General features: G+C 37.1%; 1 protein-coding gene across 1 annotated transcript in view; it reads right to left on the reverse strand.

The window, feature by feature from the left end:
* The window catches only part of LOC122811571 (cytochrome P450 4F22), a 363,310-nt gene that overhangs the window by 68,975 nt on the left and 280,620 nt on the right, over positions 1 to 13,715 (reverse strand). Inside the window, exon 10 of the mRNA XM_044083496.1 lies at positions 6,739 to 6,872. Within this exon, the coding sequence (XP_043939431.1) occupies positions 6,739 to 6,872 (134 nt within the window). The remainder of the gene's footprint in view (positions 1 to 6,738; positions 6,873 to 13,715) is intronic.

Genomic DNA, 13,715 nt, shown 5'->3' on the forward strand with positions numbered 1-13,715 from the left:
GCCAAAGTAAAGCCTAGGTCTAATACTCAAAATATTGACAGAAACTGACCATCCTCCACCACAGAATGTAAATCCAAAACCAAGTTTTTTTGCACTGTACTCCCATACTCCCTTGTTACTTTTATATATATCAACTCTAAGGTCTTGCATATTCCTATCCCTTCATGTTGATATTTTGAGTTTTTATATATATATATATATATATATATATATATATATATATATATATATATATTATATATCTGTAGGTGTAATCTAAAACACCCAACACTGACTATAATAATATCGGGTATATGTTAAAACAATGAATGGAATAAATTTCGAATGTTCCGATGAGCAAAAACTTATATGATCGATATCGCTATTGTGAGATGAAGATCGCAAAATTTGCCCTTTCCTCACTGTAGTGTAATCTCGGAGTTGGAATATATTTTTAGGGGGGGGGGTATGGGGGTGCAGCCCCCCCCCACAATAGCGATATCGATCATATGAGTTTTCTCTCATTGGAGCATTCGAAATTTGTTCCGTTCATTGTTTTAACATAGACCCATAATATCAACTGCAAAAGGTCGAAAAGAATGTAACAGACACAGTACTACACATGGGCCTACAAACAGCTTCTATACAAGTAAAATCTAACTACTAAAATAAAAAAAATTGTTTTGTTTTTTTTTGTAGGAAGGGAAGTGCCCCTCATACTCCATTCTAATTATATACACTAAGTCCAAGATCGCACAAAGATGGGGTAAGGGCAAATTTCCCATCCCCTATATTTGTGCGATCCTACACACTTGTTACAGTCAGCTAGAGAGCTGTCAGCCTAACACACACTCTGTATAATCACTAGCACCCACATATTTGGTCTCTCTGAAATCACTGTCAGTTAAATGAGTTTTAGGTGAAGTGAAGTAGACCCATATATATATATATATATATATATATATATATATATATATATATATATATATATATACATACATACACACACGTGTGTGTGTGTGTGTGTGTTGATATATATATATATATATATATATATATATATATATATATATATATACATATATTACATTTTATATAAAAAGTGTACACACCCCTATTAAAATGCCAGGTTTTTGTGATATAAAAAAATGAGACCACAATATATAATTTCAAAACTTTTCCTACCTGTAATGTGACCTCTAACCTGTACAATTCAATTGAAAAGCAAACAAATCTGTTAGGGGAAAAAATGTACAATAAGCTGGTTGCATAAGTGGGCACACCCCTTAAACTAATACTTTGTTGAAGCACCTTTTGATTTAATTACAGCATTCAGTCTTCTTGGGTAAACACCTGCCATCAATTAAAGAGACTCTGATTAACCCCAAATAAAATTCAGCTGTCCTAGTAGGATCTTCCTGACATTTACTCAGTTGCCTGCTACAGCAAAAGCCATGCTTCGCAGAGAACTTACAAAGCATCAAAGGGATATCACAAAGATGGAACGTAGAAAAGAAGATTAGTAAAGTAGAAATTATAAAAAAATAGAAGGTGAATCCACACTGTGAAAGTAGCATACTCTAAATCCAACTTCAGACCAGTGACACGTGGAGTACCACAGGGTTTAGTCCTAGGTCCTCTCCTGTTTGGTATCTACTTCTCTGAAGTACAGGCTAACACAGAAGGTCTATGGCTAACAAAGTTCGCAGATGACTGCAAACTAGGAGCCATAATCAAAACTCCTAATGATGTGGACATCCTACAAAAGGGCCTCGCTGAGACAGATGCCTGGTGTCAAAGCCATGGCCTCAAGCTCATTGCCAAAAAGTGCATTGTCATCCCTTTTGTTAAAAAACTCTGTACCCATGAACTACCACATAGGCGGTAGTCTACTTAACACCGGAAGTGTGATGAGACCTTGGGACCCAGGTGGACAGTAGTCTCTCCTTTGATAATCACATTGCCACAGTAGTCAGGAAATCCTTCTATGTGGCACACCTCATCACAAAAGGTTTCTCATCCAGGAAAAAAAGAGGTCATAATTCCCCTGTACTCATCACTCATTAGACCCATTATAGAGTACAATGCCCCTTTTGGTATGTACCTCACAAGACATCTACAATAACTGGAAAGGCCGCAGAAATACCTCACAAAGAGGATTACTGGCCTCAAACAGATGCCCTATGCAGACCGTCTCAAAAAACTACAGCTTTACTCCATCACATATCGCCTACTCAGGGGCAATCTCTGCCTAACATACAAAGCTATGTCAAACCCAGAGCTGGTGGACATGCTCCACTTAAAGAAATCCCAATCCCTCCGAGCTCATGCTCTAGGGACCTAAACCTTGTCACTACAATAAACAGAACATGCTGGAGGGATAGAGTCCTGTCCCAGAGACTTCCCATACTCTGGAACAAACTACCTATCTATATCAAACAAAGCTCCTCATTAGCACTCTTCAAGAAAAATCTTGATGATTGGATGGGAGATGGGAAATTCACCCCGGGGATCACTTCTGTGGCTCTGCTTGTCAGGGGCACAGGAAAATAATTTTCTTGGGTGGTAAAAGCCAGGGTACCATTTGGCTAGGCTTATATAGGCCATACGGTCAATAGCCTAGTACACACCTATGAAGTTATGGAGTGCCTGCGAAGTGAAGGATTTGATGTAGAAGGTCTAATGCAGGGTACATTACAGCAGGATAGAGTGAGTCCCCAAAGCAGGGAGAAACAGGAAGATCAGGAAATATCTGAAGAAGAAATATGGACAAGGGAAAGAAAAAGAGATTTAATATGGTGTAATATCTATGCAAAGGAGAAAGCAAGACTAACCGTTACAAAAAGAGCGGCACAAAAGATATTTGAAGAGAAATATAGACAAAGCAATCCAGACATGGAAAACTTTACAATACAAAAAATAAGATGACAGAGGAAAAGTAGAAAAGGAGATTAGTTGTTGTGTCTTTTGGCTTTTCCTGGTTAAGGGTCGCCACAGCGGAACTCCGGTCTGCTAATGATTGGCAGAAGATTTTTACGTGCCAAGTTGCAGCCCTGACGCACAACCTTCAACGAAGGTACGCCCATTCAAGCATGTCTCCACACAGAAGATGCTCTAGCTGAGAATCGAACTGGACAGCGTCTTACTGTGAGGCAACAATGCTACTGCAGCACCACCACCGAGAAATTAAAGAAATAGAAACTGAAGTTATGGAGTACCTGCAAAGTGAAGGATTTAGTGTAGAAAATCTAATTCAGAAAGCTCCACAACAGGATAGAGTAATGGATATCAAAATTAAGGGGAAACCAGTGGAACAGGAAGCAATTGCTCAAGTGTCATATGAAGATAATTTGGAGCCTTCTATAGGAAACCAGTATAAACATTCACTTGAAGCTAGACAGCAAGGAAAGAAACAGGAAACTGGAATCCTGATGCAAAATATGTTGAGGAGTGATAGGCCAGTGAGTTCCCATATGATAGAGCAACGAATGGCACAGGATGAAATTGATGAGAAGGTGACAAAGGAAGATGGTATAGAACCTTCTACAGAATGCCTGCAGGAATTGGAAAAAAAGGGGTGTTTTACCATCAGTTTGGAAGAAAATGAGCTTAGAGAAGAATTGCTTGATTTAATAGACATGGACAGATATATCAAGATCAATGAAAGAAATAGGCTGCAGCAGGTTAATAAAACCCAAAAAGTCAGAAGTCTGATAAAACAAATGAACACAGTAATTAGGACTGTTCATAGAGATCCATACGATATAACAGAAGTAAACAGGATATATTACTGTACAGCTGAATTAATAACTGATAACGTTCTACCACAAGAACACACAAATCAACAAAAATACTAAGAAAGACAGATGCAATAAAAGCACAGCTGGAAAGACTTAGAAAATAAGAAGATAAATATAAAGAAAAAGTGCAAAATAAGCAGTTTATTGAGGACCCAAAAAGGTTTTATAGAGAACTGGGAAATAGGATGAAGTAACAGCCAGAAAGATTGAAACAAAGTTAAGAAAAGCTTCTAATTGGAAAACCCCAGACTCAGATGCAGTACCTAACTTCTGATTAAAAATATTTACATCTTTGCACGAAGATTTAGCCATGAGTAAGAACTATTTATATGTGCACCCATAACAGACACTTACCTGGCTAACAACAGGAAACACAATGCTCCTACTTAATACTGAACCTGCAAGCTACCCTAAAAATTATAGACAAATAACTTGCCTTCCGACAACATATAAACTATACACAGGATTGATAGTGACAGAGTTTACAGTCATTTAGAAAAAAACTCAATTATGGCAGTAGAACAAAAGGGCAATAAAAGAATTTGTTGTTAAATAAAGTCATAGTGGAGAACTGTAAAAATGGGAGGAATCTAAGTATGTCATGGATTGACTACAAAAAAAGCATTTGATGGTATCCCTCATTCATGGATAAAAGAGTGCTTAAAAATGTATAAGATACACCCCACACTGATCGATTGCATTACAGTGACCATGAAACAGTGGTAGACCACTTTGCAATTAAGCCATGATAAGGGACAAATTGTTATCCCGGGATAAATATTTAAAGTGGGATATTCCGGGGTGACTCTCTGTCAGCTTTACTATTCTGCCTTGCCCTTAGTCCATTAAGCTATTTACTCAACAGCTTAGGCCATGGCTATAATCTGACTCCTAGAAAACAACAAAGTGTAAAGACTTCTCACCTTCTCTTTGTTAGTGATTTAAAACTGTATAGCTCATCAGATGAGGAACTGAAAACACAGCTGCAGGTTGTCGAAACTTTTTCAGATGATATAAGAATGTCATTTGGTCTTGATAAATGTGCAAAAGCAACCTTTAAAGCAGGAAAGCTGCAGCACCAGGAAAACATCAGTTTGGGACAAGAATGTGATATAAAAGAACTTGAGCAAGAGGGAGTGTACAAATATTTGGGAACTGATGAAGGATCGACAATAAAACATGAACAAATGTGAATAAAATTTTGTAAGAAATACTTCAGAAGACTTAAATTAATCCTGAAAACAGCACTGACATCTAGGCACAAAATCCAAGCTATAAACCAAATTGCTCTTCCTGTCCTAACTTACAGTTTTGGAGTGACTGACTGGCCCCAAAACATGTTGGATAGATTAGATCTAAGAAATTTGTGAAACTCAGTAATGGATTTACCAAGTATTGCCAACTAACTGCAAAGAAAAATATTTTCATATATTGTTTGATCTGTTTCCTTGTGTTATGACTGTATCACCTTTGTTCTTAAACATTTTTTATCCCATTTTCTGTTATCTATCTTCATCTATTTTGTCATTTCACTTTCTCAAATACTCATTCTTGTGTGTCAGATACAACATACATAATTTACGAAGAAACAAATCTTTTTTCTCGTCTAGGTGCAACATCATTTTCAAATATATTAAGGTACCATCACTGATCCCTGTAAAACTCCTAGTAATTATAGCCGTCTCTATGACACATCTTTGGTACAGTAGCCTTTCATCTTCCTTAGGGCTACTGCATATATACAAAATCTAGCTCTTCTAAATGTATCTTTGTCACATCAAGTGCAAAACATGCCAGGCTGAATATCGGTTATATATTTTTAATTATAAAAAGATCGTTAGTATACAAAAGTGAGCATGCTGACTAGACAGCACAAGGTCAATTTGAACCGCATGCTTTTTTTTTTTTTTTTTTATTATTGTACATTGAGCGTATACCACAAGAAAAAAAGTCTGTAGACTGAAGCATCATTAAGCAGCCACGCTTCCTATTGGCATATGCTGGATAATAACTGAGGACAGAGCACGATGTGAAAAAAATATGGTATGTTCTAGAAAACTAAAGAAACATGCCTGACTTTCCTATTTTTGTGCTGTCATTTGTAGAATTTTTGATTTTTTTTAAATAGTGGCAAAAAAAGAGAACTAGAAATACTCTTTTTTTCTTTTGCTTGTCTGGCATTGCATGATGCACTGTGCAAGCGTGGGAATGCAAGTCCCATATACATGTGCAGGAAGTCAGCAAACAGATTTCTTTCCTAAATAATGTCACTGCAAAATAGCAATAACTCATTTCTGGATGTGGTTACTCACAGTTGCATTTATTTAATCACTTGCGGTTCACCTTCATGATCAAACTCTGCCAATCGTGGGAAAATTCTGTGACATCCACACACAGTCATGGGTTACTGCTAAATTCTGAAATGTTTTAATCAATACGATCAGGTTCACACATAATTTATGATGTGTTAGGGATATTTAAAGTACTTCTTTCTAAGAAATGAAAAATGATTCTGCATTTAAATAATTTGGAGTAGCAGTTATATTCCATTAGATATGCCAAACAGAATTTGATTTTTATAAAGTAAAATGTTTGAACATTATTACCTTAGTCAGTCAGAATTATACGACTTAAATGTCCATCTTCTAGGAAATGCAATGTTGCACTAACTTTACTGTATGATCAGAAGTAATTTTAGATATTTTTTAAATAATGTTATGTAGTTTTACTGAAAGTAAGTGCTACACTTCAGTTAGACAGAAAGTATTTAAAACATGAATCTTCTGCTTTGTTTTCACTGACTTGCCTTCCATTAATGAAGAGCCAATGACAATAATTATTTTCATAAAATCAACAATGTTTAGCAAAATAAGTCTTTTTGACAGACAAACCTTCCCAGAACCCCCCACCTTCTGCTACTCAGCATATATCTTGTCAAAGGTTACCACTTCAGAAGTACCTTTTGGGATGACCCTGTTATCGGGAAGCTTGACATCTTCAGTGCAGCGACGTGCCACAACAGTGACAGGAGGGTGTAATCTCAAGCTCTCCTTTATGCACAGTGTAGTAAACGGTAGCAGAGAGAGATCATCCCTGAGTGCATAAAACAAAACAAAAAAAAATAGCAGCCGCAACATAAACGGTAAGCTTTGTAAGAGTTTGCCAACATCATTATTTGCTCATTACAAAATTTTAAACAGTTATAACTTTTTTCATTTCAAAAGAACAGTAAACATCCCAAAATTGACTGATTTTCCTTTTTATGCATTCGTTATATGTAGGAACACACATGTCACCAAGAAGTGCCAGTATGTCTTTTAGCAGAATGTTAACACATCTAAATTAAAATGCAAAAAAAAAGCCAACACTGAAGTGCTCCTCAGTGTAATCAATATACTGATCTGCTTCATCAGCGGAGTGAAACTGGTCTGCTTTTTTGTTGGTTGAGCTGGTGAATAAATTTATTTTGCACCTCAGTGCTAACTTTTTTGTACTTTTATTCTGTATCAGCTGTGCACAAGGTCAAATTGAACCACATGTTTTTTTTTTGCTTTGTGTTTTCTATCAGATTAAAAAATAATGAAGACCTGCATAATGAAAAGTAAGCAAAAATCCCACAGTACTTATAAAACAAAATAAATGAAACTGGAATAACTCATATAACTCATACTGATAAATAAAACAGCTATGCAGAAAATAGGAAATGGAGCTACCCTGGTTGAACTGCTCCCATCTATAATATAACAACATAAATATTTATAATTGAATATGCAAAAAGTAGGAGATAGATCCACCCTGGTTGAATATTTCCCATATTAAATATAATAAAAAAAGCATAATGCTGGTGGATAAAATATGACACTGAACCCCTCCTTGCCATACTGCTAAATGGTTTTACCACTGTGATAAGGAACAATAACCAGATGACTCTGAAAAGTCAGCCATCCCAAAGACAAATTGCGGCTTGGATGAGGAGCAAACAAGAAAAACAAGATCAACTTTAGAGAATACTATTTAATTTACAAATCTAAATTAAACAGCTGCAACTTTCTTCATACAACAAAAACAGTTCTATTGTCTAAGCAGAGTAAATATATGTTTATACACAGCTTAGACTGATTCTGCTTAAAATCAGCAGATTAGATAAAAAAGTCTTTAATGACAGAGTCCAGACACTTTTCTAATTTTTGTAGGTTGCTTTTCCCTAGTAGACTGCTGACCATCAAGCCTTCAGTGCTGATCTTGAGTCTTGTTCTTTCCCCATAACAGATATCTACAACATGGAAGCATGAGCTGACTGGAGAGTGCCATTGTCCAGGCAGCCATAGAAGTTATTTGTGCCTTTGCCTGCATCTTTTGATGCATGCTATGAAGTACTTCATAAAGGCCATAAGCCAAGGTGACTAATGTGAGGACTCTTGTCTCCATGAAGAACTGATATGACCGCCCAATGTGTATGCATGCTTCCTTTCTTAAGTTTGTCAGAGCTGATGTCACTGGTTGGTAGAACGTAGCCTATAACCCTCTCATATTTTGTCATTTATTGTCTAAAATCTTCTTCTTGCTGGTGGTGGATCTGGAGATCAGGACATCATCCCCAGAATACAATCTAACATTTGTAACCCAAGCAACATATCATCACAACAGAAAAAAACTACAAAATAACAACTTTTTAAACTAACCACATAAGCATATGTGTCCATTTCCAAAACTGCCACGATCCATGGAGATGTTAAAAAAAATCCAGTCAAAATCATCAAGGAATGACACCATCAATTTATTGCAGACTCAGATTAGTATTAGGTTAATCTCTTTCACCCTTACACAAACTAGGACTTCATCACCATCAGGAATGTAACTTAGATCTTGTATATAATTACTGAAACATGTCATGTGATTGTTCTAGTCCAATCAGAACTAACATATTCAGAAAAACATAACAAGCAAATCAATTTTGTACATAGTAAACACCACAGTTTACACATTCTAGAATTAGTTTCTGTAGGGGAAACACAGCTGCAGAACCAAAGGGTTGGTATATTTGGTAAGCTGTCTTATTTGTTTGGATTTTTATATTGGTAAAAATAAACATTTCACTATGTGCTAGGATTTATACACATACATATGCTATTAGGGAGAGTGGTGATACAAATGCACTGAGCACTCTAGGGTCTGAGTCAATTTAAAAAAAAGTCTGTATATTTTATTCTGGAGAAGGTACCCCCTTTTGACAGTGGTGGTAATTGAGAAGATCGGTTGCAGTATATAGAACTATATTGGCAGCTCTTGTTAAATGCAGCCCAAGACCCTGGTTTAAATGAGTACATTTCTATTATACATTTCTACAGATAAAAGCAACTAAGCTATAAACATCGTATGACAAACATATATGACTATAAAATATTACCAATTTTACTTATTAAAAATAAGGTGTGCAATTTAATGTGTATTTTTTACTTAAATCATAAGATTTTTATAGTAATATATTTTTATTGGGTTATTTTATGTTAATTAATTTATTATATAGTAGTGAAGCTGTTTGTTATGTTGAGTTCTTATGAAGCTCTGGTATTGAAGAGAATGAAAGAGCTTAAATATTTTGGAATAAAGAATTATTTTTGTCCTGCAAAGTTATCCCACAGTATAAGCATAAATTAAGGAAAGGTTTTATTAAAGTGCACTATGTTCAATAGCAAGAGGTTCACGTGCTGTTTTTACTATGCACTTTTCACTACTTAAAATTGTAATGTCCTCTGGACTATTGTAAATTTTATTTATACTGACGTAATGCTTTTATAATATCACCCATGAGCTGCATACTGTATGTGGAACCTTCCTTTAGCCATTATAAAAATGGTAGACCTTGTATTTACTACATGAAGTCATTAGATCATCAACAATCATTACATTCACTCTGGGGGTTATGAATACTTCACTACAAGTAACATTAAATGACACTAGCATTCACATGCCTGCCTTTCTCTCTTTTATTTGAGTGCATTAAAAGAATTGGACATTTGTACAATGTATCAAGTAACTGAAAGTAATAAAATTAGTTGAATAGAGTTACGTCTTTCACTATGTCCTGAACTCTACACTATAGCTGAGTAGTCTTTCGTTCTTTCTTACTTATGAAAATCTATGTTTCTCAAGCAGTATTGGCATTTTATTAAACAAGATAATGACTTTTAACTCCTCTGTGTCTGACTTACTACTAAAAAAAACTATTTATTACATCATAGCTAACTACAGGACATCCTTTATTCCCCTGGGGGCCCATACCTTCTACCTAACCAGTATGGAGTCTCTGTGTTTTAAGTCCAATACCATTCTCCTAAGAGACTTCAACTATCCCACCATCAAGTGGGAGACTTATACATCCTCTGACATGTATGCCCAGAGATTTCTGGACTTCATAAATACAAACTCTGTGGACCAGTTAGTATACAACCATGGACTTGGTCCCTACAAATATGGAACAGCTGTGCTCCTGCCTATTGCAATCAGTCACATTCACCTTAAGATTGAAGCCAGAAGCATCCCATAATACATCATTATTCAAAGACTATGCAAAGGCTCATCTTCTAACACTGACTGCTGACCTGGCTAACTTCAAAAGCCTCTTCCACGCAATGATCCCACTGCTTATGCAGACGCCTTTACTGCTAAGCTCTATGCACATGTAAATAGTTACATAGATGCATTGCCCCCGCCCAGAGAAAATACAAAGCAAATTCAGAAAGAAACCCCAATGGCATAACTCTGATATAAACAACTCTGTAATAAAACAAAAAAACTCATTGTACATAAAAATAAATCTTACCTTCAGGAAGCCAGAAATGCTCTTGTTAAACAAAACAAGGAAATCCATATCCTGAGCAAAGCAATCAAAGCCAGATGAAAGACAGCCATAAAGCCTTCTTTAAATATGTTAGAAACTAAAAAGCAATGCCTTGCACCGATCGGAAGTATTAGTAAAAGATACTGCATACTCAGAAGACTTTTCAAATCCTCTAATGCACACATTCAGCTTCACTCCCCACTCCCCTTCAATATACCCATATCAAATACCAACATCTACCCCTTCCCCATCAATCTCTGAAGTTAACAACAAGTTCTCATGACACTACCTAAGGCCAACAACACTAAATCTGTGGAGATGGACAACATACTTGGCTGCCTACTGGCTAGCCTGAAATGTGAATTGTCAGACCCTCTGCAGAAGTTATTCAACATTAGCCTTAAAACGGGCTTTGTGCAGGATGAATGGTGGACAGCTACAGCAATTTCCTTGCACAAAGGTGAGGCCTCAATAGACCTGGGTAATTTCAGACACCTAAGCCTGACAAGACATCTGCAAAGTTATGGAAATGATCATTATGGAACTAATAAACAGGGCTATAGATGACCTACAGATTGTTGACCCATGCCAGTTTGGATTTGTCAAGGGTAGGTCTTGCAAATTAACCTGGTTGATTTCTTCCAAAAAATCAATGAAGCAGTGGACAAGAGCAAATCACTGAAAACTGCCTATCTGGACCTTGCAAAGGCAATGAATACTATCCCACAATCAGGCATCATATATAAATTGTCACAGCTTAAAGTTAACCCCTGTGAAACTCGCTGGATAGCAAAAGAAGTAAGGGTAAATGGCCATGCCTTCTTCAAAAGACCTGCCACTTGTGTAATACCTTGGGGTTCAGTCTTTGGATCATGTCTATTTGGCATTTATTTCTTGCAGGTCAAAGCTAATGTTAAGGAATTATGGCTGACAATGTAAACGTAGTCCCATCCTAGACTCCCCAGAGGGCACCATGATCCTACAAGAGGACGTGCGCCAAACAAATAGCTGGTGCCTTAATAATGGACTGAAACTAAATGCCAAGAAATGTATAACAGTATAATTCCGCAAGCATGGCTCCCTTTCTAACTACCAAATTGATAACACCCCACCTTGGCAACTGATCCCGTAGTTAGAGATCTGGAAACCTACACTTACAATGAACTGTCCTTAGATCAGTAAGTATCCACTACTGTAAGGATGCCCTTTTTTATCATACAGCTTGTAGTGGATCGTATGGTATTCAGATCTAGGGACATAATTGTTCCCCTGTACTCAGCACACTTTAGGCCGGTCATTTAATATAATGCCCCTTTTGGTATGTACCTGTCCAAACACTTATCACAGCTGGATTTGTTCAGATTTCTTGCTCTAAGAGGTTAAGAAGTATGAAGGGCATATACAATACATGCCAAATTATCTCAAAAGTCAAGTCAGTTGTATGGTTCTGAAAGAGTTGAACATGAAGCAGAGCAGAATGCAAGGTCATAGGAGGAACAGTGGCAGCCATATCTCTCAGGTGAATGCAAGGTCATAGGAGGAACAGTGACAGCCATATCTCTCAGGTGGATGCAAGGTCATAGGAGGAACAGTGACAGCCATATCTCTCAGGTGAATGCAAGGTCGTAGGAGGAACAGTGACAGCCACATCTCTCAGATGAATGCAAGGTCCTAGGAGGAACAGTGACAGCCATATCTCTCAGGTGAATGCAAAGTCGTAGGAGGAACAGTGACAGCCATATCTCTCAGGTGAATGCAAGGTCGTAGGAGGAACAGTGACAGCCATATCTCTCAGGTGAATGCAAGGTCATAGGAGGAACAGTGACAGACATATCTCTCAGGTGAATGCAAGGTCGTAGGAGGAACAATGACAGACATATCTCTCAGGTGAATGCAAGGTCGTAGGAGGAACAGTGACAGACATATCCCTCAGGTGAATGCAAGGTCGTAGGAGGAACAGTGACAGCCATATCTCTCAGGTGAATGCAATGTCGTAGGAGGAACAGTGACAGCCATATCTATCAGGTGAATGCAAGGTCATAGGAGGAACAGTGACAGCCATATCTCTCAGGTGAATGCAAGGTCATAGGAGGAACAGTGACAGCCATATCTCTCAGGTGAATGCAAGGTCATAGGAGGAACAGTGACAGCCATATCTCTCAGGTGGATGCAAGGTCATAGGAGGAACAGTGACAGCCATATCTCTCAGGTGAATGCAAGGTCATAGGAGGAACAGTGACAGACATATCTCTCAGGTGAATGCAAGGTCATAGGAGGAACAGTGACAGACATATCTCTCAGGTGAATGCAAGGTCATAGGAGGAACAGTGACAGACATATCTCTCAGCTGTACAGATTTTTGCAGAAGGTCCACATTTTTGCCTCATATTTTTAGTCTGTATTTCATAAAATTGTGGTTTTATGGCAGATTAGTGGCAAATCATTAAAGATTAGCAGTTAGAAAATAATGACAGACATTTGATTTTCAGACTTCATACCCTTCATGCTAATGCAAAACCTGTTATTCTATCAAATTTCTAAGTTTGTAACAGCAATATTTAAACATGGTCCCTATTTTTGGGCCTTTGTCCAACTTTTATTTGCGACTTTGTCCAGATTTCTTGCACTAAGAGGTTGAGAGGTATGGTGACAGCTTAAGTGATGGCAGAATCAATGATAAGTGTGGGAGAGGTTAGTAAAGTGGCCTGCATGGGAACACATATACAGAGATTGTCTGATTAGATATCTTTAAATTATGATCTAACTTTACAGTAAAAGGAGATGTTCTCTGAGTGGGGCAGCAGGGATTCCCAGGGTATTGGTGCTAGAATAGAAAATATATGATTGGTGCAAAAAAGTTTCATTTTGAGACTTGTAGGATGAGACTTCACTGGTTGTGAATGCTGACCATTGTTTAAATATTGTCACTATTTTTTAAAGAACACTAAACTTACAAAAAGGTTAAAATGTTTTTTTCTGAAATGAAAAAATGCTTGGATCATATATTCAAAAGTGTTATGTGATCTAATTGTATGTTACATCAGTAAGTGTAACTCCCATGTTTGTCTTCCATTTAAGGGTCTATTTGTTCTCTT

The sequence above is a fragment of the Protopterus annectens genome, chromosome 9.part0 (assembly GCF_019279795.1).
Source record: "Protopterus annectens isolate FY-2018-M chromosome 9.part0, PAN1.0, whole genome shotgun sequence".
NCBI classification, from domain to species: Eukaryota; Metazoa; Chordata; order Ceratodontiformes; family Protopteridae; genus Protopterus; species Protopterus annectens.